This window comes from Meleagris gallopavo, chromosome 3, assembly GCF_000146605.3.
Source record: "Meleagris gallopavo isolate NT-WF06-2002-E0010 breed Aviagen turkey brand Nicholas breeding stock chromosome 3, Turkey_5.1, whole genome shotgun sequence".
Taxonomy (NCBI): domain Eukaryota; kingdom Metazoa; phylum Chordata; class Aves; order Galliformes; family Phasianidae; genus Meleagris; species Meleagris gallopavo.
In genome coordinates this window covers 82301281-82327117 of record NC_015013.2, presented here as the reverse complement: position 1 = coordinate 82327117, position 25837 = coordinate 82301281, and the positions used below count along the sequence as shown (strand labels likewise).

The following is a 25837-nucleotide window of genomic DNA, read 5'->3' as shown; positions in this document are numbered from 1 at the left end:
CGAGGCGCGCATCGCACCGATCCGCTCTGTCGTTTTAGTACCGCTCCCAGCCCGCTGCTGCCATGCCGTTCCTCGGGCAGGACTGGCGCTCCCCTGGGCAGAGCTGGGTGAAGACGGCCGACGGTTGGACGCGCTTCCTCGATGAGAAGAGCGGCGGTTTCGTCGGCGACCTCAGCAGGTAGCGGCGGCGGCGCGGTGCCGGTGCGAGGCCCGGTCCCGGTGCGGTTCCTCCGTGTCTCGGGTCGTGGAGCGCTGTGCGCCGCAAGGGGGCGCCGTAGTGCGAGGTGCCGCGCTGCCATTACGGCCCTTGGGGGGACGGGCGGGGGCACGGTGGTAAGATGGACGGCGGTTCTGGGATGGGGGGGGTTAGTGGGGAGCGGTGTCAGCGACAGAAAAGCGGGAGATATATGGGAGCGAGTCCTTAAACCGTCATGTTTAAGGAAAGAAAAAATGTCCTCTTAGTCTCCCTGCGCTCTGACCCAGGTGCAGGCAGCCGTCTGGGATCAGGGACAGGAGGCCCGGGAGGGGTTGTGTCTCACTGCCGGGCTGTGGTCGTTCTGAACGCGGTCGGGCTGAAACGAGCTCGCTGACCCCCACGCAGAACTCGGAACGGTGCCTCGTGGTGTGCGGGCTATAAAATAAAGCAGTGTGCACCCAGCTTTGTGATATGGAAATTCTCCTTCGTTTGACAAGCCCCCTGCCCGCACCCCTCCTACCCCCCAAAGAAATTCTCGGGCCCCCTCGCAGCCTGCAGTGACCTGTCTTAGAGATGGGATGGTGAAACACATTGCTGGAGGGGCTGCCTGCCTCTTTTGGTATATCTTCTCCCAATGGGTGGTGGGCAGCGCTGCTCCTAACCTAGGAAGGTTAGATCAGGGTGTTGCAGTCCCAGATCCTTCCCTGATTCCAGTGGTCAGGGTTAAGGCTGATCACCTGAGGCCAAATTTAATCCCATAGAGCTGGGCTGAGCCTGGGGAGGAAGCTCATCTGAGTCCCACCTGGAGCTTCCAGCACTTCCTCCCCCTTATGTACACATCTTAAAACCCTGCTGGAAGCACGAAGCTTTTGAGCTCATCACATGATGCTGTGCAGTAAATCACCTATGAGTCATCAGCCAGCGTCTATATTGTGGTAAATAAATCCATAAAGCACAGTTTGGCCTGCGCTGATGCTGGGGGCGAGGGGATTAGTAGGGTCTGTTGTGTAGGAGAGTGTGGTGGCTCAGTTTCCTGCTATACCTGCCGAGCTGTGCTGTGCCATCACCCAGCCTCCTACAGAAATAGAGCTGTGAAGCTCTCTGTAATGCTGCTCTGAGGATGGGGGTGGCTGTTCTGTGGCATGCTGTAATTTAGAAATAGGCTGGGCAGCGGCAGCCTTTTATTCCTGATGCTGCTGTAGTGAAGAAAATATCAAAACAATCACTGTCTTGTGGTCTCGGGAATGTACCTTTAAGGAGTGTCCCTGAAAATCTCCTGACTTGCTGCCACCTTTGCTGAGAAGCTCTGGAGATATCCCTCTCTCCTTCTCCAGAAGCAGACATATCCTTAGGCTTCCTGGTTCTCGAGCTGGAGAAGTGTGACGTGTGTGAAGCCATAAATCTTCCCCAGTTCATGAGAATCACAATTAATCTGACTGCAAAACAACCAAAAACCCAGAGACTGTGAAGTGCTGTAAAGCTGCAGCAGGAAGTCTTTGCAGTATGGATGTGGAGCAATCTGGCCACACTGCTCCTGTCAAAACCAAACTCCTCATGCAGAGTTCCATCTTGCTGCCAGCAGAGCCTGGTGAGGTCTGTGTTTGTTGGCACAGGGCTGGGAGGTGGAAGAGGAATGTGCATGATGGCGTGGCTTGGAGCAAACAGGGATTGCTGTGAGACAGATGACATCCTGTTGTGCAAGGAGGTTATGTGGTGGTTCTTTATCTCTTTCTCCCCTCTATATAGACTCCAAATCAAGCTTAGTATTAAAAACATCTATTTTATAAATTCTAGAAGAATGCCTGGCTGCCAGTGGCTATTGAGTTGGGAACATTGAGGTTTGGTGTGGGTTCATACTTTTTTTTTTTTTTTGCATCAAGAAGTGCAGAGGTGACATACCAGGCCTGGCAATGTCAAGTCCCAGTCTCCAACTGTTCAGCATGTCAAGATGCCTTAGAAAAGCATTTGAAAATCTGGCAATACCTAAGCAAGGGAATAATTTGTCTCCTGTGCTAGAATTCATCCACTGCTGTTATGAAGGTTTCAGATTACAGAGTCATTCAGTAGAAAGTCAGCAGTCAAGGGTGTGCTGTTGACATGCAGAATTTAAAGCACCTCTTGTGCTCTTAGGCTGCAGAGTTCTACAGCTGCATTGGGCATGTCCATCTGGCCCACTGTTTATTTTGTGCAACTTAGGTAAAATAGGAACTTGAACATCTCAAAAAAAGCTTCCTTGTCTGTTGTGTTGTCTGCTTTTGGTCCCCAAAAGTGAAGCAGCATAGGTTGGGGAAATGAGCAGTCAGGTCTTCTGTTCTCACATATAGATTGTTCTGACTCTGGGAACCAAAAATTAGCCTTGGTCACTTGTCTGCTGTGTGTGCTGGTGGTGTGGCTGTGGGCTTGGGCTAGCCATCAGACCAAGCAGTGAAGGGAAGCAAGGAGAGTTGGCCTTCAGGTTTTGTTGCTTTGCAGGAGCCTGTCCTGAGTAGCTATCAGGTGTGAGGAGTCTGGGGTAATCACAACAATTTCAGAGCTGAAAGTGTAAATGACATCTGCAGAGGAAGCAGCCTGGCTGCACTAGGTCCCTGCAGCTGTTGCACAGGAAGCTCACACCATGCTGTGAGTAGCACAGAAGCACAGGCTGCAGCATGCCCCAGATCTCCAGGGAAGTCTCAGACTGGTGCTGCCTCATGGACCCTTTTCTTTGGGATTTAGGCCTGCAGGCAGCCATCTACCATCCTTTGCATGCTGCTAGAGCAGTGTTGGCAGCTCTGTTTCAGTTCTGGCTCAGTACTGCAGCTGCCTAAGGGCTTCTCAGTTTCACACTGCTGCTTGGATCTACTGATTCGCAGGTCTGCAGAATGCGGTGACCTCGATGCAGACAGTCTCTGGTCTTTCATTGCCCGAAGAAAATAAGGGGTTATAGCTCACTTCGCTAATCATATAGTTAAAGCAGATCTTCAGCAAATACCAAAGATGGACAGTCTTGGGTGCGAGATCCTAGCTGTTCATTTGTACAGACACTGCTATGTGGGAAACCACCAGTCAAGTCTGGGTTTCAGCTGAACTGTTCTGTAAGCTTGAAAATAAAATGAGACTTTGTAAATATTTCATGTGTATGTGTGTCCTCAGATGAATAAATGTGCTTGTCTGTCTTGTAGGGATCCACCACCTACAGTAGAAAAGTGTATTTAGCATAAAACAGGTTAAAGGGTGGAAAAGAATACTGCCCAACAGCATCCCAACACTACTGTGCACTCCCTACTCCTGTCTGTTACATTTATTTTCTCCAATACTAGATGGGGCACTGAAGATTGTCAAGAATAACGCTGTTGGATGCAAAAAGCTATGTGTAAAACAGTATACAAAGCAGTAGCATTATGAAAACCTGTGTATTCTTGCCTTAAAGGAAAGCTAACATTTAGCACACTGCAGAAATAAACAGAATCCTTGCTTTGTGTCATTCACAGCTTTTGTAAGAAGGAAGATCACAACAAAGAGAATCTCTTCAACAGCCTCAACTATGATGTTGCTGCCAAGAAGAGGAAAAAAGACCTACTGAATAATAAAGCCAAGATTCAGTGTAAGATGTCTGGGCATTTTTTTAATAAAATTTTTTTCAGGAAGAGAATGGAAAATGCTTCAGATCCATTTTTTCTGTGCAGTGCATAAGTCTTCCAAACTATCTTAAAGGGCTTTGCGCCCATGTTTGACCTAAGAAGAGAACTTGGATTCAGTTTAATGTGAAGATTTATGCTTCTGTTAGTAATCCCTGCTCTGAGGAGTTACGCTTGTTGTGTTCAAGTTTTTGTCACTTGTATTTGTCAGAAGGAGGGTAATTTTTTCCTATGGTACGTTCAAATGAACCAGTTCCAGCTTTTTTCCCCCTGCAGACTTCCTTGTGCACAACAGACTAAATTTATTCTCCTTTCCATATGCATGTTGAGTACTAATCTATGTTACTGGAGGCTATAAGGCTGAATGTGTGCTTTGATCATATCTCTTTGCATGGAGTGCATGAAAAAAATGAAATAAGACTTCAGCTTGCTCAAAACAATGAGAGGCTTGAAATCTTTCTGCGCATGCAGTGAGCAGTAGAGGTCTCAGATGTCACCCTTGGGGAGGATGTGGGGATGCTGTGGGGACAGCAAGGTCTGCATTCGTCTGATTGCAAGATAGGTACTAGAGTTAGCAAAGGCTGCAAATGTAAACATACACAGAGGAAATGAGTTACCATTCCCACACTAGTATTAGCTCACTATGCATCCCCCAGGATTTCAGAAACATGCCAAAATCTGGCCCCTCTGTGCATTCAGTTTTCTGTGAAAAAACAAATGTAACCATTGGCTGAATTCTGTTGTGACCTACTCATTTAAGAAGGGCCTGATCTGCATGATCTGCATGCCTGTTGCTGAGGCTGGCTTTGTACCTGGAATCTTAGTACTACAAACTTGCATCCCTGTGCCCTTAGGTGGGAAATGAGACATTGTTCTTCTGGAACCCTTTAAGGGAAAGTTTTGCAGGGTGGAGAGGATTTCTGACTTATGCAGCTGATGAATTGCTAGTGTGTGGTTTAAAAAAAAGGGCTAAGAGCCTATTTAAGAATGGGGTGGGGAAAGGACTGAGTGGTGCAACTGCTGTTACAGTAAAGATTTCTCTGCAAACAAGTAGCAGCTTGTGGTGGATATAGGGAAGTTATTTTGGGGGCAATTCCTACTTTTGAAGGAAGGAAGGGACAATTAGAAGTCGAAAAATTTTGGACCCAAAGAGGTTTTTCTCTTTTAGCAAGTTAGCCACAAGCAGAGTATGTTCCTCTGAGTCTGACCTCACTGCTAAAAGCTCTCTCCCACATGCCTGGTGTCTCATGACATTTTTGCTCAACTTCAAATTTGACATTCAATCCCAAGCCTGTATCCAAGGTAATAAATAGTTAATAAAATCAATAACAAAACCTGGCTGTCAGCCATGATTACTGTTTGGTACTGAAGAAGAGGAGGTGCTATGGTATATCTGTGACTGGCAGATTAAACATTTACAGTCTTCAGCTGTGTCACTGAAACATAACCCCTTTTTAAGGATCAGGGATGTTGTTTCAAATGAAGGGCTTTGGAAACAGCATTTCAGCAAGTTGCTCATTTTGGTTTCAAGTTCAGTGGTATAAATACAAAATAACTTGATTTGTGATAAAAGGGCAGCAAGTGTTGTCAGCAGAACAGAGATCCAGCCTGCTGTAGAGTGGAAGATTAACTGAGCAAAATATCTTTGTCTAAACAGATTTTCATCAAGAAAAATGGATCTATGTTCACAAGGGGAGCACAAAAGAGGTGAGTGCCTCTGTAGTTCATATTTGTTCCCTTTTCATACTGTTTTTTCCACACAGTGGAAGATAGTGAGCTGATATAAATCAGCAGAAACTATTAAGAGATAAGTGAAAGATCTGGCTTGTGGTTGGAATTTCAGTAATGATTTTAAACCCCAATCAAGGAGCCAGGGCTTGCTGTGCAAGATTCTGTACGGGTGTTTAAAATATGACTTGTTTGCTTCCCTTTGAAAGAAAAGCCATTTGCAGACCCAGCCATAATACTGTTCTTGGCTTTCACCCAGTTCAGTCCTAATATGGAAAATGATTGGAATTCATCACAATGGCTTGCTTTGGGCTCATGGAGGGAAGTGGCTGTATGCAACCACCCTCTGTAAACTTGTGCTATATGTTGAGCCCTAGGAATGTCAGAATTATTCTCCCTTGTAAATTCTGGAGAAAGGGAACTGAGCTATCTAAGGTCACAAATAGAGCTTGAGTCAGTTTTGGGAAAATGCCACAACCTATGTTGAACCATGCCCACTCTTGACGTCAGTAAGTGCAGCTCCACGGGAGATGGGCCTGCCTCCTCTGCTTGTGAGCAAGTCCCATGGTTTGTACCCATGATCTTGCTAAATCAAGTTGCTCTGGGTCACGTCTTCCTGGTGCTGTCTGGATTCTTGTCTGTCAAAACATGACCCAGACTGTTTTTTTCCTTAGCGCCATGGTTACTGCACCTTGGGAGAAGCCTTCAACAGACTTGACTTCTCCAGTGCTATCCTGGACTCCCGGCGATTCAACTATGTTGTAAGGGTGAGTGCAAGGCCAGGGCTTATCTCCGTGTTGGTGGTGGGGCTTCTGAACTGAGTACCAGTTTGGTGGTGGGCAAGTAGGGGATGTTGGGCTTTGCTGTGCGAAGTGATTGATGGAAGACATTGTGTGGATAAACCCCAAAACCTATTGTAAGATCTTTTAAGATGGAGAAAGATAGTGATGATAGTGTTGATGGGCTGTCCTTATCCTAGCACTCCTACTATATTTTAGTTAGGTTGTGATGAACAGTTGAGAATTTCAGTTAATACATAATTTCAGCTGTGTGGAAATCATGTTGGACAGCCAGAAAAACTATTGCTTCTAATTTCTGAGTTTTAAGTTCTGCTTCTAAATGTTCCTATAACTCCAGAAGGAGCATGGGCTCTGCATGAGCCATGAAGAAGTGGGGGCATCTTTTTACGCAAGGGGCTAAAATAGCTGCAAGCATCAGTGCTGGAGGGTTTGCCTCCTGTGAAGTGATAAGGGAGAGACTTTAGGGAGCTGAGTGTTTTGGGAACGAGAAAATGGGATGAACCTCTTCAAGTCCTTGATCTGAACTGCCAAGGATCGTGGATGCCCTTAATCTTGTGTGACTGGCAGCAGTTTCAGTGGGTGAAGCATTTCATTTGCCCCTATGCTTTCAGTCGGTAGGAGTCATTGGCCCTAGGTTCCCTATGTGCTGGCTTTGTGTAATGGATCAGGGCTTCTCATTTCCCTCGGGTGACCAAGGAGTGGTGATGTTCTGGGGTATCTGCTATCCCAGGGTCTGCAGACTGTTTATGCACATGTGATCTGCAAATTGATCTCAAATTTCTGAATGCTTGTCAAGGCTTGGAATTCAATAAGCTTAAAAAAAAAAAAGCTGTTATTAGCTTGAGGCTGTTTATAAACAGCTCCTTTTCACATTTCATCAGCCATTAATCACTGGTGAGACACCAGCTGTCTAGGTTTTAGGTTATGAAGCAAGCATCAGTGGTATTGCTTTCCTTTTGAGTCAAGTGTCAGAAGAAGTCAGTAAGGAAACAGGTTCACCTGTTGAGGTGACTGGGAGCCCTTGAAAAGCCCGGTCACCCTGGGAGGAGTATAGGCATTGGGAAGTGATTACTCACCCACGGTGCAGGACAAGGGTGATTGCTCGGGCAAAGTGTCACAGAGGTGGTGGTGGGGATCATAGAAGAGGCAAAGCAGGAGACAAGTTCATGGAAATTCAGGCTTTCTTAGTTCTGCTATCCTGGGACAGCTTGTTTTACTGCTTGCACAGAGAAGGTGCCTGCCAGAACAGATGCCCACTGTTTTCTGCTATTGGATAAATACGCCACCATGTCAACTTCAGGGCAGTTATTTTGGAAGAAACAATTTGTGCCAAGGCCATAACCCACAAGTTTTATTGTTCCTTCTTTAGCAAGTATTTGGTACTCCAAGGATCATTTTGGCAGATTTTCTACCTCATGACTATGAAAAACTCCACAGAGATCACTACTAAGGAATTGGAGTCAGTGATCCTTATGAATCCTTTTCAGCTTTGGATATTTCCAAGTCTAGCTTTGGGTTGGGCTTCTACTGTGTAGCCCAATATGACAGTTATTTTGCACAAGCTTGGAACCATTGGGAAGCAGGCCCATTAAATGTTTTAAACTCAAATTTCATTGAAGTTGCAGTCTGATGGGACACTCAGGCTGACCTCCTTTATTTTGCTTTGAGGATGCCTTCATAAAAGCATACCAGACCTGCTTGTGTCCAATCTAGTAGTGTTCTATATGGAAGTCAGTATTTATCCTTGTTTCTACAAGTTACCTCTCTGAGCTTTTAAAGCTAAGTAGTTTTAAGGGTACACCTCTTCTGAGGAGTATGTAGCTTTCTAATTGAGGTTGACTTGTAGTTTGGCTGATTTTAAAAAACAAAACAAACAACAACAAAAAAAACCTAAAGCTGGTACCATTGATCAAATGTAAAACTGACTTCTCAAGTGAAGGAATTGTATTGGCCAAGTCTGTGGTGGACAGTAGCTTATAAAATGCCTTTTGTGCCCAATCTATTTATGAAAAGCTCTGCCTAGATGTGGGTCTCATTTATGGTCCTTTGCAAATTGCAGGCCTCTGAGAGTACACAGATGAGCAATCTGTCACATGGAAAATGCCTTGAATATTGGCAGACAGACCAGACTTTTTTCCCTTCCCTCCCTCTCCTTGTTCTCTTTAGCTCCACCCCGTTGCTCAGGGTGTCTGATCATTGTCACGGTATTTACTTCATCAAGTAAATGCTTTCCAAGCGGGAAAGTTGAGATGGAGGCTTGGGAAGAGTGTGAGGATATCCACAGAGAAGGAGGGAAAAGAAATAGCTACAGACCTGAGATCTGCTGGCTCCTCCAAACTTTCTCTGTAGATAAGCTGCATTACTGCTGATAACAAAATGACCTTTCAGGCCTGAGCATCAACTTGCCCTTGCCTTTTTCAAAGCACTTGACTACAAATATCTCCAAATTAAGTGCTGTTGTGTTTTGGTGCTGATTTTTGTTGTTATACAAAAATGTCTGTTGCTCAAGATGTTCCCACACTAAGTTTTTAGAGTTCTTAACAGTCAAATGATCTGTTACAATATGGGTACCTCCAGGTCAGGTGGAAGTGTGGGCATCAAAATGCACAGCAAATATTTTTTCATAATCGTGTACTATCAGCTGTGGCCACTGAGTAACTGAAGAAGACATTTCTTCCAATGTCATTCTCATCTTGACAGTGCTGATACAGTGCTGGAAGTGCTAAGTACAGGTATTGCTGCCATGACCTGGTCCTTGCTGACAGCTTGAACTGTATAACATCTACCTACGCATTACAAGGAAAATATTCCCTTTTTAGAGCCAGTAAGGAAGGTTCTTTGATCCAGAGGACCCACAACGTTCTTTGTCTTGAAAAAGACTTGGTTTCTCTGCTCTTAAAAAATTAACAAAGACTGAAAGTGCTCCTGTGAGTATATGCAATACAAGCAGAGAGAAAAGTGCCAGCAGCCCAGAAGCTGTTGGTTCTCCTTTGGGAGCACTTTGTTCAGATGACAGTGAGGTTTTGCAGGCTGCTTCCTTCAGAAAGATCTGTCATATGATGGGTGTTGTGATGTCTCAAGGGAAGGTGCTGTTTCTGATCATAAAAACTTAGGCCAGGGTAAACTGCATGGGCAAAGCTTTTCTGGCATAACATGATCTAGACAGCATGCAGCCTGCTAAAGTAGTCTCTAAAATTTATTTCTTCAGTTTTTATAGTGCTTAGCTCCAGGAGTTCTGGATTTATGCTGCGCTGAAAGAATATCAGCTCAATGTTGCCTCATGGAGATCTGTCAGCACCTGCACTGTAGATCATTATAACTCACCCTGCTGTTGCTCTACCTTTCAGCTCACAGCTAATATGACATTTCAGCCACAAAAAGTGAAGGGCTGCAAGAGTGAGGGGGAAACTTTCATTGCAGTAAGTTTCTTCACGCAGTTCCAACATGAGGAGCCAGCTCCCCAGCTCTCAGCTGTTGGGGGGTCACTGTGGGATGCATTCCTTCTTAGCTTGGGCAGTTTGGGGCACTCATGTGGACTTACGCTTGAGGAACTTGAGGCATGTGATTTAACTGTTACAAAGCATTGTACTTTTTGAGGTGAGATTCTACCCTCCTCAGTGCAGTGCAGGCCTGTAGATGCCCTTCTGGCTCCAGTGGAAATGCTGCTGCCAGTGGTGTTTGTGCAGAAACCTCATCCTGTTCATGTGGGGAAGTGAGCAGGTTTTCACTCAGCTGTAGAAGCTGCTGCTTCCTGCCAGTTTGGCAGGTTCTGGAATAACCCACTGCATCTCTTGCCTCTTCTTGGCTGTTGCAGATCCCTGAGAGCAATCACAACAGGCCAGGAGCAGGAAGGATTTCTACAGAAGCTACCAGGTCACTGTTTTTCAACTTTTGAAAATCTGAAAGAGTGAACTGGGATCTAGGGCCCTGTTTTCAGGAGGTGCTACGGATTCCCAGCCCCAGTGGAAGTCAGCTGGAATGCAATTACTTGGCTTTAGAAAAGCAGGCTTTTAAAAATTGCATTTAACCTTTCCCTTTGCACTCTCTCCTACCATCTGTCTGTCTCAGCTGAGCGTGGACTGGGCTTAATGCTCCATGCATCACAACACATGCTAGCAGCTTTCCAGTTTTTTTTACCCTACTCAGCATTAAGCTGAATTCATCAGTCTGCTTTTAGTCTGCGTTATGCAAGTGACACTGTTGATTTGTATCATGCTGTAGACTCAAATTTGTCAGTATATAAAATGAGACTGTGCTCGGTTGGGTTTATGCCAGCCCTACAAGATCCTCATTGCACTGGAGTCTGGGACATGGATGGTTCCGAGCCTCATTCAACCGTATCACTTACCTACTTTACATGTATTATATGAGGACAGGAATAAAAATGTCTTTTGGTTTGGAAGGCCGATCAGTTGCTTCAGCCAGTGGTCCTGGGGGAGTGGAGTAGTCCTAGAAGCATTCACAACATAGTTTTCATATGGAATTTCATCCTGTGTTTATTGCTGCAGGGGGAGGGAGGTGACACGTGACATTGTAACTGGTTCACTGAACAGAAATTGAACCTTGATAAAAGCAGACAAGGCAAATTTGTATTTGTTTGGCTAGCTTAATTTTGTGCCAATTTAGTGTTCTTCAGGGAACTGAGATTTTTATCTTTGTTCCTCCTAAAGAATGGCCCTGGCTTTGAGCTCTTACAGTATTGCATTACGTGATACTTATCGCTGGGGATATTTCAGTGTGCTCAGCAACGGGCACATCGCTAACGCCCAGCCTGGAGGAAGCTGTCTGTGTGCCAGTTCCCGAACAGTGCAATCTGGAGGCAGCAGTTGTTTGTGCACAGCAGAGCTGATCTGGGTGCATGTGTGGCTAATGTACAGACGGAGTCTGGCAAGTTGATCATTAGAATCAAAGGCCTGAAGGCTTACTGGGTTACTGTAAGCAGAGTATTGCAGGCTCATTTGAGAACGCTGTTTTTTTCTACTTCCTTTGGTACATGAAAAAATTAGGGAAAGATTTCTAAGATTTTGCCAGCATCTTGCAGCCTGGCATGTTTTAATTTAAGAGTATCAGGTCTTTGAGGTCTCAGTTTTGCTGAGGAGTGTCAGAGGCTCTTCTTGCTGCGTGCTCTAAACACTACCCAACGCTCCTACACCTCGCTTCTCCAAAATGAGCCAGGAGAGCAGGCAGCCTGCCCTTCTCAAGTTTGTGCAGGTCTTTTTCCGTTTTGTTTCTTTCAGTCATGTGAGGTGCGAGATATTAATAGAATGTAAACTCAAAGCCACCTGATGATGGCGTTGGCCTGGAAATTAAATGGAAGAATAGATTGGCTGCTTCAGGCAGCTTGCTTCTCCAAACTGGCAGTCGTGTGCCTGAGAGGAGCAGAATGGGTGAATGGCTGAAATAATTGCTCTCCCTGAGCGTGCTGCTCTGTGGCAAGCTGTGGGTAACTTTATGGGTGCATTCCTGTCATTCTTATAACAGGGCAAACAGTTCAGCTCCTGACTTATCAAGTCTTATCATAAAACATCTTGGTTACTTGACACAAGTAGTTGCACCTTCTCTGTACTGTGGTGCCAGCAATAGGACACCGCAGCTCCAGATAATAAAGAATTAATAAGCTAGTCATGCGGTAACGTGTTGATTGATTTGTAGCATAAAAGGTTTTTCCTTTCCCTTCTAAATTGAAACAGAAGGCCGTGTACATCCAAAACAAATGGAATGCTGTGTGGACAGTCTGTGTATTTATATAATGCTGGGGGGGAGGAAAGCTTGGGAGATCACAGACCACATGTTCTGCAGAATATGATTGCAGGCTGCTCTTGTGCCAGCAGAGCCCAGGGAGGAGAGGGCAATTTACCTTGTGGGAGATGGCTCCTTTAGTAACTGCAATCCAAATCCAGCATCCTGCCTGTGTACAAGGCAGGCACTCTGTGATGGGAAGCAAATGGCAATCGAAAGTAAAAGTGAGTTTTCTCATTAGAGGAGGCTAATGAGTAAACAGGACAAACAGTGAGAGGTGAATGACTTGATATTGTTGCAGCTGCAAAAGCTGCATGGAGAGGAGGAAATCTTGAGGGAATAGGGGTTTGTTTGGGGAGGGGTGGTTGAACTTTTAGTACAGTTCTTAACCTTTCCATTGTGGTGACAGCACTCTGACAAAAGCCATGCAGCCAAGGAGTTTGACGTAAATCGAGGAGTCTGATTCTTATTAATGCCCCATCAATAATATCCCCATCCAAACTGGCATTCAGTCATGCTCCCTTATGACACTGCTTGTTTATGCCCCACTGAAGGTCGGTGACGTCTACCATTCATTGTTCCTTGGTGTGAATAGATGCTGTCAGTCTGAGCTGCTGTGGTTTCTCTGCATCTCTGAACCATGAAATCAAGTTTTTCTCCTGAAGATTGTTAAAGACCTTTCTTTTTTTTTTTTTTTTGCCCCCACTCCCTCCTTTCTGATGTGGATTTAGTTATTTATCTTGTTTTCTTTCCCCCATGTGTTTGCTCTGTTGTTCCATCTACTTTTTTTCATGCAGCAAACAAATGTCTGGACTGTTTTGCTGTGTCATGTGACCAGGAGTTAAGATTAGAAAGGTATCTCTGCTCTCTAAGGCTTGCAATTTCTATTTTTATCCACAGCTGTTGGAGCTGATAGCAAAGTCTCAGCTGACGTCACTGAGTGGCATTGCCCAGAAAAACTACATGAACATTTTGGAAAAAGTGGTGCAGAAAGGTAAGAAATGGAAACACTGAGGGGGAGGAGGAGGAGTTTGATTTAATTTGATGTACTCAGCATGAACCACATCCTCAAGAATAGGCAGTGCAGAGTGGGGGAAGTGGGGGACACCATTTCTGCTTTCTGTAGTCTGTAATTCCATTTTCTCTCAGTGAAGGGTTCTGCAGAGTGGGGGGAGTGGGAATAAATGTCCATATTTTAATAGATACCTGGGAGGCAATTCCTTCTTCTCCTACTGCCATCTCTTCTGCTACCTACTGAGCCCTATTTCTGACAGCAGAAGAGAGAGCTGTTCCTACCCCCCAGCCTGGCACGTCTTCAGTCTCTTTTGCTCCATGTTTCCAATTTGCTGTAGAAAATGCTTCCGCTCGTCTGGGGGAAAGTAAAGCTTATGGGCTGTCTCAGCCCCTGGGACTTCTTTAGGACTGGACTGCAGTTAAGTGGGCTGCTTCCCTTCCTAGTGCTTCAGCTCTGAGTGAGCCCAGGGAATGGAGAGCACTCTGTGTGTACACACACTAACAGAATATCTGAGCTGTCTCCCTGCCCCTCAGCTGGGGTAAGTGGAGAAGAAGCAAGCATACAGATAACATCACACATGTTAGAGGAGAAAGCTGATTGATTTCCACAGCCTGAAATGGGAAGTGCTGTAGAAAAGGCAGATAATTCATCTGCTTATCCTAGGAAAATCTTACCATCTGCTAACCTGCTGAGCTTAGCTAATGTTTAAGCATTTTTCTCTGAAAGCGAATCATAGGCTGGCTCTCTTGTGTGAATATGGCAGCTTACTTTTCCTTAGAAACATGTAGATTCAGGAAGAGATTTGGCCACTTTCCATTTATAACCATTCTTTTTCTTCAAAAGTCCTTGAAGACCAGCAGAACATCAGGCTAATACGGGAATTGCTGCAGACCCTCTATACGTCCCTCTGCACTTTGGTTCAACGGGTCGGCAAGTCTGTCCTTGTAGGAAACATCAACATGTGGGTGCACAGGATGGAGACTATTCTCCATTGGCAGCAGCAACTGAACAACATTCAAATCACCAGGGTAAGCATGAATCCTAAGTGCTAAAAATAATGCAGCTTCTTCATGAAAGCTCATGTACTAGCTCTCATTTGGTGGCTGCATCCCACGGTACTTTTTGGCCATGAGGTTCTATTTTAGCTGAGCTGGGCAGAAAACGGTCTTGCCCTCTTGAGAGTCTTGAGAGATGAGGCCTCAGTATGAAAAGTCAATTCAGTCTTTCTCAATCTGAGAAATTGCCTTGAAAATTTATTTATCAGATAGTTGAGGCTTTTTGGTTTGTTTAATCCAAAATAAATTAATCTCAAATAAATGCAAATTTCCAAATAGCTGCATAACTTCATGCTTCCTGGCTGAAAAACATCAGTGATTCTTCCAGTAGTCTGGAGCTGACTGTTCCAGCCAGACGAATCCTGCTTTCACAACATCTGGTTTTCCAACAGCGTCTGTGCAGATGGGGGAAATTAATTGATAAGATTCTAACCTGGGTTTGTGTGTAAAACAAATCTGAACTTGTTCCACTTCACCTTGAATGGGTGCTGATTCCACAGAAATGCTAAACGCTTCCTCCTGTGCTGACCTCTGCATCGGTGTGCCCATTGTAAAGTCTTCTCCAGAGAACTGTGTTGTGAATTTCCTCATTGGGCAGACCAAAGCATGCCCTGAGGGAATTTAAAAAATATGTTTCCCTGATGGGTTGACTAGATGCTCTTAAAGGATTGAGCAAAGGTCCTGCTTTTATCGTTCTATGTGACTGTATTCCCTGGGAACACCAGGAAGTAATTTCCAGTCCTTCAGTTAAAGAATGATACAGGCAGCAGGACATGGGAGAAGATGAACTCTGGGAGGATCCGGGGAGTTTGAAGAGCTGCAAAAGTAGCACTGCCTTGTGTGATGGTGGTCTGCCCCAGCTCTGCTCTGGGACATGTCCATCCCTCTTGGTGCCTTGCTATGGGGAGCTGCTCTGTGCCTGGGCACTGCTGCGTTCAGTTCCTCCGTGGCGTCTGCTTCCTTGATGCACTGTGTGTCAGGACCTACCTCCTGCTGCTCTACTTGGGAGTACAGCGTGGTTTTTCCTCTACTTCACTGACTCTCAAAACCCACATAAGCATTTCAGAGCTTGGCCTATCTTAGTAAAACTGCATCAAAATACTGCTGGTGAATGGAGCTGCCTTTTATGTACATTTGGTGTAGGTTTGCAGACAGTTCTCTGATAAGTAAGTAAAATAGATTTAGAGAGTAAAATAGATAGAGCTCCCAAAGCCAAACAATACACACCACTGGAAGATGACTTCAGGTCAAGCTAGAATGAAACCAGCTGAGTGGGGAGGAAGGAAGAGCAAGCCCAGTTCTGTTGCAGTTGGTTGCTTGTGGTAGTTTAAAAAAAAAGACCTGTCCAGAAAGTGACAACATAACGATCTGCTCTGATCTAATCTCTGTTCTTTCTCCAAAGAAAGTAATGTTTGAAAAGTCCTGGAAAGGAGTACTGAGGGAAAAGTAGCAGCAGATGAGTCTCTGGCTCTGACTCAGAAAACCTGTATGGAGTTGCTTTAGTTCCACTGGCTTCCTCAGAAATAAGATGTGTTCCTCAGTTGGGTTGTTTGTTTTTGTTGCTCTTGTTTCTGTTGTTAAACCAAGAGCCTCTGAGTGTAGTTTGGCCCAAGTGGAACTTGTGTGGGCTCTCTGCAGGAGCATACAACAGACAGTGTGGCAGGGGAGATCAGTGAGAGGTGATCCAAGGCTGCAGCACATTCCTTCTACTCCTAAGGATGACCTCAGTGTGCATTACCAGGCAGGGACACTGGTCCTGCTGCATAGCAAATAGGAGACTCATCGGCTTCAGGAGTGCTGAAGCTTGGCTGTCTGCCTCCTCTTTCATTTCCAAGAGCACCAAGTGTCTGCACATAACCAGGCAGTGTGCTCACAGTTTAACCCTCAGCATGTAGCAGTGGGGAGGTGTCCTTTTCTCTCAAGGGGACAGCTACTGAGAGGAATAGAAGAAGAGCTGGGGTGAGAATCTCTGTAGGGTAGAGAGCGTGAGGCTGCTGGGGATGTGAACAGAGGAACAACTGTTCGTGTCGATCAGTGAAATAATTCACCATGGCACTGTCAAAGTTATGTTGGTTTTGGAACAGATACCCTCTGGAGATGACCAAGACAGTTCAGCTTATCTAGAAGAACTGGACAGAAATGTTTTGCTTCAGTCGTTGGTTCTTGCAGGTCCCCTGGGCTGGGGGAGGAGCAGAAAGCAGCACTGGCTGAGCACCAAGGGGAAGGTGGGAACTGTTATGTGCAGTTGTACTCTTTGTGCCCAGGAAATCTCACATGCCTTTAGATGGCTGGAGATGAGACCATGTGATTCACAGCAGCCTCACGCAGCGTTCCCCTGCTGCTGACTGGCCTCGTGCTTCTCTTTTGAAACAGTTAATGGCCGTGCCAATTGCAAGGCGGGTGATGCGACTGCAGCTTAAAAATAGCAGCATCTCTGTGCAGGGTAAATGATAAACTTGGCACATCTCTTTAACATTGTTTCTTTGAGGCTCAATCTGCAAAGCTGATGTTTGCCTTATTAAGGCTGGGTTGATTTCGGAGCAGCTTAGAGCCCACGTTGTGGTCTTTGCAGAGGCTTTGCTCCCATGGGTGCCTTGGTTTGCTCCAGAGTTCAGGACCTGCTGATCCTTTGTTACCAGTTTGTTCTGGAGCTGTGCTGCTATGCAGACTTGTAAAATAGTCCCAGACCTTGTGCAGACCAGGCAAAAGTGACTGGAAGTGAAGGTGGCTTTTGACTCCTTGGGATGTGCTTTGGTGTGGCTGAGCAGCCTGCAGGACTGTGGCTGCTGGAAAAGAGGCAGGTTCTGCAGATGTTCACAGAGGAAAGATGAGCCCTGCCAGCAGTGACTTGGGAGTCCATGCAAGAAAAATCCTGCTGTGGGTACTCATCAGCCATTGCCGTGGTTACAGTGGGATCTTGTGACGGCATGAGCTAGAACACATGCTGGAAGTGCATGAGGTTCCCAGCAGTGTGGGTGACAGAAGGCTGAAGCTGAGAATGAATGCCAACATCTCTTGTCTTGCAGAGATGTGGATAGTCATGCCTGACACCGTGATGTGGCCAGTGTCCTCCAGTGTCTTGCTCTAGTGGAAGCTGGTGGTGGCATCTCTGGGGGCAGAGTGGGTGTGAGAGGGATGAGAGAGGAAGAGGCATAGACTGTAACTCTGCTTCTTCCTACTATTGTGATATGTATAAATGTACTCTTCCTTGAAGGTATCTCACATCCTTTTCTGGGGCAGAAGGTGAAATGTCTCTTTATTCAAAACAGTTTTTTCCCCTCATAAAGAGCAATATTTGAAGTAGTAACATTACTACAAGGTAGAATTACTTGGGTTTTAGTCTTGTCTGAACTCAATTTTATTTTATATTTTCCAGCCTGCCTTTAAAGGAACTACCTTCACAGACCTGCCATTGTGTTTACAATTGAACATCATGCAGCGACTGAGTGATGGGAGGGACCTGGTTAGCCTTGGTCAAGTGGCTCCCGACCTGCAAGTGCTCAGCGAAGACCGGCTGCTGTGGAAGAAACTCTGCCAGTACCACTTCACAGACAGACAGGTATGAGGAGATGCAGATTGCTTTCGGTTGCCTGTTGTAACCCGTTAGTGAGTGAATGCACGTTGATGGGATGCTCAGATGTTGGATCTGAGGGCTGTGCTGCAAGCCGATAATACAGGCTGGCATGAGAATGGTCATAAAGATGATTTATGTAGAGGGTTTTGCATGCCACAGCAATGATTCCTTGAAATAGGAGCCTGAGGAATTAGTCATAGGGTGAACTTCTTCATCCCTAATCCAGGTGGTAACAACTGCAAGTCATGGCTGTGTCCATCCCACGTGTGCAGTGAAAACGTGCAGCCAAACTGTGGCGTTAACTGCCATGTCCCAGGGACTGACACCCTCTTGGAGAAATCTCAGTGGATGTGGTGTGTGAGCAATGAGTTGTACTCTCCTGCCCTTTAGAGCAAGAAATCCCCTCTGAGCTGTTTTGTGAGTGACAGGACAGTATGTGGAAACCAGCCTTTTGGTAATCTCTTGGTCTTCTAAAATTAAAACTAATGGAAAAAACCCTCACACTGATCTGTTTATGGGTGGATGTGTGGGGCATTTATACCAGGCCTCTGCACGTCAGGGACTGTGTGCCAGACTTCTCTGTTGACTTGCTTTATTTGCTGAGGTTGGGTCTGACTTTGAAAATTATTCTGGGGAAGTCATTTCTTTCTCGTTTAAAAGTACATTCAAATTCCATCTCTGCAATAATGAACCCAAAAAGAAAGTTAGAACTCTCTCAAACTAATAGGACAAATCACCGACTTGATTGTCTGAAACTGTTAAATGCAGTTACGCTTGCACTCCTGCCAGCCAGAAACAGTGGCTAAAGTAATATGAAATAACTCCCAGGCTTCCTATGGTAGTATTCATGAAATGAATCTATACCCTGCTGATGGTATTATGTGAGGCCATTGCTCTCAGGAAGCCTGTTACAGCTGGGCATTCAGAGCAGGAGTTTCCCTGGTGTTACACAGAAACTGTTATGGGATCAGCAAGGATGGTGCTTAATTTATGCAAGGGAGAAGAGAACACCATGAATGGAGAAAACAATGTGTTTTTTTTATCTGCTGCAATTACCACCTCTTTTTTTCCAGATTCGCAAACGGCTAATCCTATCTGACAAGGGACAGCTGGATTGGAAAAAGATGTACTTCAAGCTCATAAGGTGTTACCCACGGAAGGAGCAGTATGGTGACACACTGCAGCTGTGCAGGCACTGCCACATCCTCTCTTGGAAGGTATGAAGTGTTGGTGGGACCGCCTTGGTTGGGACAGGGGCCACGGGGCAATCTGATTGCAGCAGCCTAAAGGAGTCGCAATTCCTTTGCCTGCACAAGCTAGTGTGCAGGCACAGGAAATATCTTGGTTCTCCCTCAGCTATTAAGACCCTTTTGCTATGCTTCAGACTTTCCCATTTTCTCTACATTGAACAAATTGTGGCCATCGAGGCCCAAAGGGAGGAAGATGGATGTAGTGTAGGGCTGCCTGCAGTAAATCATGCTGGTACTGCCCATAACTCCTGCCACTCATTCCATGGAGGTGAAGGTCTTGGCAGAGGGATTAGCTAGAATGAGAGCTGGTGGCTACCAGACAGACCACAGCACAGTTTTGTTTCCCACTACGTTGATGTCCATAGCATATCTCTAGATCACTGGCTTCTGATCCTTCAGAGAATAGATTGAAAGAGTGGGGTGGATCTTTGCTGGTTTTATTTCCCTTGACTTGACAGTAGCCCCTAAAATCTGAAGCACAGTTCTGAGCTGTCTGGTTTGGCAAGAGTAGAAATATTATTTTGGGCTCTGCTCTGTTTGCAAGCAAGGCATCTGGCAGAGTGGCAGCATTAAGCTGGCTGATGTTCTGAAGCCCCTTCTGCAATCTCTCTAAATGGAGTTGTTTTCTCCTTTCCCAGGGTACTGATCACCCTTGCACAGCCAACAACCCAGAGACCTGCTCCACCTCTCTTTCACCTCAAGACTTTATCAACCTGTTCAGATTCTGAACTTGAGTCACCACAGCTTAATTGATTCTTACAGGACACTTTATGCCACTGAGCTTGGACACTCTGTTTGTAAATAGTGTAAATACTCATGTTTGTGTGAAGCTCCTGAGTCAAGGAACAAAAGGTTTTTGGAGATGAAAGGTGAAATTGCTCACTGACGCTCAGCACTTAAGGAATACAGACTTCCATAGGACTGATGTATAAATGCAGTTGTTGTACAGAGTCCCTTTTTTTTATGATCAGAGTACAAGATACAGGGCAAAACCTTCATTTGTGTTTTTAAAAGTTAATAATGAATTTGCCCCACAACCACTGAGAAGTCTTTTGATTCATTTCTAATAATTGAGAGAAAGCAATATGAGGCTAGGACTGTTGGACTGCTTCTCCATCTGGTTTTATTTAGCATGCATATTTATAAATGACGTTTTAAAAGTATTTATGAAAAATATCCCTGTGACAAGTTTAGTAATACTTTCTTTTTAAAAAAAGGAGACATTCTGAAAGACTTAACATAGAACTCTAGCCTACTTACAAAAGAATCGCACCGTACCACTTTCTACCTCTAACAAATTGAGTACCTTTCAAACAAAAATCCAGTGTACAATGTGAACTTTTGTATTTTGTACAATGATTTAAAGGGAAATGTTTGTGACAGTAAGCATCTTTTCTTACGTTAATGCTTACCTCTTTATGTTAGTTTTCTTGCTCTACTCAGTGCTTGAATGCCTAGATGATAGGCACTATATAAATACCTAAGACTTTACTCCGTCCTCTTTTAATTTGTTGGTTTTATGGAAGATTAAGTAAAAGGGAAGAGAAGCCACAAGGATGAAGATTATCCAAAAGGGAGGAAGTTCCATTATAGAGAAACAAAGGATTGAGTTTAATCTTGCAAGGTAAATTCATATCAACTCTACTGGGTTAATTGCATTGGATGAAATCCCAAATGTGGTTAGAATCTGGTTCAAGCCCGTGTCCTCCTAGTTTTCCAACATATATGCTGCTCTATATTCTGACTGCTGTCAAGTGAATTAAATCATCTTAGAGCTGGTTGTTTGTAAAGAGAATAGGGCCACTGAATCTTGTGAAACGATGAGGTTTCTTATTCATTGAAAGACTTGGCAGCATCCTGCTTCATTTCATACTATTGGAGTTCAGGGTGATGAGAAAGCAGAAATTGGTCGGCATTTTGCTAAAAACTGCAGTCAAGGCTGAGGTAAGCAAGGGATTTCCAGCATGACATTTAACATCTTTGGTTACTTCTGTGTGCTGAGGAAAATGGAGAAGACCTAGTCTAGTCCCTTCATCTTCCAGTGCTGACCTGTTTATGGGATCTTTTAACACTAGTCTAGAGCTAAATTCTCAGTCCTACTGAGTAAGTCAATAAACTCCAAACATGATCTCCACTTTTCACTGTGGTGGAGCTAGAAGATTCCAGCTCGTATGTAACAACTTGAAAACCTGCATTGGAAAGTTTTGCCATTTGCCAGAAGATTTCCTGTATAGCACTTTCTCTGTTGTGTGATGTAAGCAGGATACCTCAGAAGGGTAAATTTTATTGGTTCTGCGTGTCCGTGTACAAAGAATTGTGAGGAAGAGGAGTACTCAGGACAATTCAGGAAGAACTACTTGAGTTAATTATTGTTAAATATTCTGTTCCTTTTTTTTTATATATTTTTATAACTGACTTTCAACACTTTTCTGCAGCTGTTTATATTTTAAAAAATTGTCAGTATTTGCATTTTTGCAAACTAAATGATTTTGCATACCCTGGAAGAGACTCAAAGAGAAGAAAAGGTGCCTCTGGGCAGAGCAGTGGGGAAGAGGGGAGGAAACCTGGGAAGGAGGAAGCCAGGAAAATGCTGCCACAAAACAGCTGTTTTGCCTTCCCGCAGCAAACCCAAGCTTTTGCTCTTCTAGAGAGCTCTGTGAGCCAGTGCTGCTCATAGCTGTGGCTTAGAGCTTGGCATCATCAGAGATGAGGAGAAAATATGGGATAGGGAACTATATTTGTTTTGAAGCTCTCTCCATCAGTTGGTGGTGAAAATAAGCCTGGTGATCATGTTCATGTCAACTGAAAGTGATTTAAAAGCTGTTACCTTGGGAAAATGAACTTATGTTTGTTTTGGGGGGATGCTCATGAGTGAGGGAGGCCAGTTTCTGTTTTCATTCCCATATTGATGTCAGTGGGTTGATGAGGATGAAATCTGGCTTGGTGAAAGAGGACATTAAGGACAGGAACTTGCAAGTGAATGACGTATTGCCACTGCCTTTGGAGACACTTGCTGTTACTGTTTCTAAGAGGACATGTATGATCCTCCTGCTCTGGACTGGGGGTGGTTTGGTTTGATTTGTGGATCCCCCCCTGCCATCCATTGCAAGCCAGCCTCTTGTGACGGAGTTGGCATGAGATGCTGGGGGTTTCTGTACAGTCTGAGGCCATACTCATCAGATGATGCTTACCCACTGAGATTGTCACACTGGGTGGATTTTAAGCTCAGGTTTAAATCTTACCTGCCCAACAAGATGGAAAATCCCAGCCTTTAGCTGTGGTCCAGGAACATTTTTGTTCTCACTGTTGCCTCTATCAGCCTTTCACTGGTCTTGAGTAAAGAGTTTATGCTGTGTCCTCTGCCCAGTGAACAACTTAATGTGCAATTGAGGCTCCTATTGGTGAAATTTAATTTCAGTTAGTGTTTTTTCTTAGCACTGTGTAGATGTTAAAGTGATGAAGATCAGTCCTGATACAACTTGTACATTGCTCATCCCAAGTCCTGGGATATTGCTGTTGGTGTTCCAAGCAGCAAAAATCAATCAATCACTGTGCTGCAGAAGAAATCTGATTGAACAATAAGAAGCAGAATGTGCCTCATTCAGTTATGGCCTCAGTCACCAGCAGCTGTCAAATCAGAACGTGATCTCCTTGGGAGACTCATTGTTTATCGTGTGGCTGGTACGGGGAAGTATTGTGGGGAATTCAATACTTTAGTCTAACTGCTTAAACAAAATGATCAGTATTTTGGCAGTGCAAAGGCATCTGTTTGCCTTAGGATGGCAGGGCAGGAAAACCAGCTGGGATAGCTTGGGTCTCCAGGCAGGATGGTGTAAGGCTGCTCTCACACAAAAAGGACCTATTTATTTTAGGACGATTCTGGCAAAGCTATTGTGAATAGGAAACAGGCTTTTACTTGTATTTTGGAAATCGAATGTTCTTTTCAAACAGTGTCTCCAGCTTCAAGTTGGTTGATGCGTTCCCATTAGAAATGCATTGGTTCTTATACTGTGAAAAGAGGTTTTTTTCTCTCTTCGGGGTTTTTCTGCTCCCAACATATGCAGAAAAAAATGCCTTATCTTCAGATGTTGTTAAGCAATGTAATGGTGTAGAGCCATGGCACCATGGAGAGGAAAAACAGATCTATGCAGGGGAGATCTTTGTGTTCTGGCTTCCTGAAGGGGCAGGCATTCAGATTTTCTTTTCAAGAGGCACCATTTCAGCTGTACATACCTTAAGCCATTTATATTAACTATGGCATGGTCAAGTTTGATCCTAAAATGTGTGCAACTCCTCATATTGTTTGGGTTTTTTTTTTTAATTGTGAAAGTTTCTAGATCCTTTTGCTTTGTAAAGTGATTAGGAAAACTTGTATTGCTCTAAAGACACTGCTTTGTATGTAAACATTTAATTGCACCCTGCCACTTTCTGTATATGGAAGCATCTTTTTCTATCCTTTTTCTTTGCCCCAAGTTTTTAACTGTTTGTGTTCCCGTTTGTTTGACTTCAGTTACTCTTGCAAAGCTCTCTCCTTGTAGAACATACACAAGTACTACACCAGCTTTTCCTGACCAGAAAATTCCTTGGCCCTTAGCAGCTAAAATTTGATTTAGAGCAGGAACAATTCACATTCTGTGAAGTAGCTAATAAATCAGACATGCAGTTTCACGTTTATCTGCTGTTTGGTACAATGAACGAGAGTTTTCTTCTGGGGTTCTTCTTACAAACCCTTGCAGCTTCCCCACAGAGCAGCACCTTGCCAAGAAGAAATAGCTTTGAATTACAAAATGTCACTCTGCTGAGCTGGCCTGTTAGCAAAATGCAGATCCAGTGGAGCTCATGGCTGATGGAGTTGGTGAAGAATGTCAGTTACAAGGCTGCAGACTGTTGTTCTGCTCATGCTGCTTGTAATGATGCTAGTTAGAGGCTCTGCAGACGCAACCAGCCATTCGCACATCCAGTGTGAATTTCTTTATCAGTGCCTGATCTTTATCCCGTCTTCCTCCAGTGACTTCACTGGTACCACATGGGCTTTGCGGGATCTGGCTCTAGGGGGAACAAATCCATCTCATCTTTGACATAGGCAGTGTCTACTCTAGGAACACCAGAGAGATTCCCCTCTGTTGGCCAAGCACTGCCTTTTCTCTTCCTGGGAGGGCAAGTGAGGGTGGAAATTGCATGTCTTTAGCTGTCATGAGTGGTGCAGAGTATTGACAGTCTGCTACTAAGGAAGAGTTTTAATTTGAATGGCAAATGTGCTCGTCTAGGAATTAATCTACGGTAATTATAAATGCCTACTTATATATGGAAGAGTGTGTTCTGTTTTGTTTTTCCTTAAAGTTCTAAGTAGAGATAATATGAAGTGAAAGACATCCCTTGTATAGTAAGATTTTTGTTTAATATTATTGTGTGGTTAAAATCCTTCCGTATAAATTTGCACACTTTTTTCCTCTTCCCTTGCATGTTCAACTCTGATTTTTACAGCTGTTCTGTGCAAACAGTAATGTATTTTTTGTAAAACATTTTTTGACACTGAATTGCAATAAATGTTCAAACAATTGTGATCCACAGAGTTGGTTGTCTTACTGCTTCCAAGCTGTTGACCTTATCAGCCTTGAGCTTCTCATGACTCCAAGCAGGAACATCCAGAACTCAGGTTATCATGGTAGAAGGTACATGGGAATGTCCAGGGTAGAGTTGTTACTTCATTGCAACTCAAAGGAAAATGAAGTGAATGGAGCACTCTCTTCCAGTCAAACCGTTACATCCCAAACTCAGTACATACCTGAAGTGAGTGCTCTGGAATTTGCACCCTTACCAAAACATAGGAGTGGCTTGCTCCGAAATAATCTCTAGTGATTGCACTGATCCAATAGCTTCACTTTCTGGCTTATGGAAGTGTTTTTCTAGCCATGTTATCCAAGTGACTTTGATTTATTTTTATTTTTTTCCCAGTTACGACATCTGGTTACTCAGGACTGCAATACTCAGACCCAGGTTCTTGTCCAGAGGGAAAGCAAGTGAGGAGCCCATGAAGGAGTTGTCAATAAATTGGGGAAAATAATACTAAAAGCATATTTTTTTAAAGGCAAATGCATCTCAGGCTGAAACAGGAGAGGTTATCTTGGAAGAGCAGGATGACTTGTTCCATGGAAACCAGCTATGGAAACAAGCACAGAATGCAGGTGCTTTTGCTGTCATTTAAAGTGTTTGAGTGGTTGTGCTTATCTTCATGGTTATGCTGTCTCTGGAGTACAGTTAGAGGTGTGCAGCCCTGGTTAGAACACGAGTACAACTAATCAGTTGTACTTACTTTTTAGGGACTAAGTCGTTTAAGGAGGTTACTTGGTCCCTAGGAATGCATTGGGTGGGTCAGCGATCCCTTCAGGTGACACAGGTTGAGTCGTGTCTTTTCCTATTTCCACAGTACTGTACTGTCTTTTCCTATTTCCACAGTACTGTACTGTCTTTTCCTATTTACGCAGTACTGTAACACCTCCCCTCTCCTAGGAGCTCACAGGGTCTGGGATTGCATTGCAATGGGCTGTCCAGAGTGGTGGTGGAGTCTCCATCCCTAGAGGTATTTGAAATGAGTGGATGTGGCACCGAGGGGCATAGTTCTGTGGCAGGATTGTGGATTCAGGTTGATGATTGGTCTTGATGACCTTAAAGATCTTTTCCAACCAGGGTGATTCTGTGATTCTAGGACTTGACTGGCTGCCTGAAGCATGAAGGAGGCCTTTCACTGGTCAATGATAACATGGATCTCTAGCAAAAAAAATGCAGTGGGAGCTCAGTGAAGCATCCTCACCTTCTGCCCAGTACAGAATGAGACAAAAGCATTTTGAGAGCTACCTGCACAA

The 25837-nt window shown here is 44.5% G+C and overlaps 1 protein-coding gene across 1 annotated transcript; it reads left to right on the top strand.

Annotated features, from left to right (window-relative positions):
* The first annotated feature begins 6 nt into the window (after positions 1-6).
* Positions 7-24542, top strand: FBXO32 (F-box protein 32). Its single transcript, XM_010709284.3, has 9 exons — positions 7-178; positions 3667-3779; positions 5471-5520; positions 6216-6308; positions 12981-13074; positions 13939-14123; positions 17527-17709; positions 18798-18941; positions 19613-24542. The coding sequence occupies exons 1-9, from the start codon at positions 63-65 to the stop codon at positions 19700-19702; spliced, it is 1068 nt and encodes a 355-aa protein (XP_010707586.1). The 5' UTR covers positions 7-62; the 3' UTR covers positions 19703-24542.
* The last annotated feature ends 1295 nt before the right edge of the window (positions 24543-25837 follow it).

Bases quoted from the DNA above. Each gene is read 5' to 3' on its own strand.
- FBXO32 (XM_010709284.3), top strand. From the start codon at position 63: ATGCCGTTCCTCGGGCAGGACTGGCGCTCCCCTGGGCAGAGCTGGGTG. The intron at 17,710-18,797 runs GTATGAGGAGAT...CTTTTTTTCCAG, and splicing joins ACCACTTCACAGACAGACAG to ATTCGCAAACGGCTAATCCT. The intron at 18,942-19,612 runs GTATGAAGTGTT...CTCCTTTCCCAG, and splicing joins GCCACATCCTCTCTTGGAAG to GGTACTGATCACCCTTGCAC.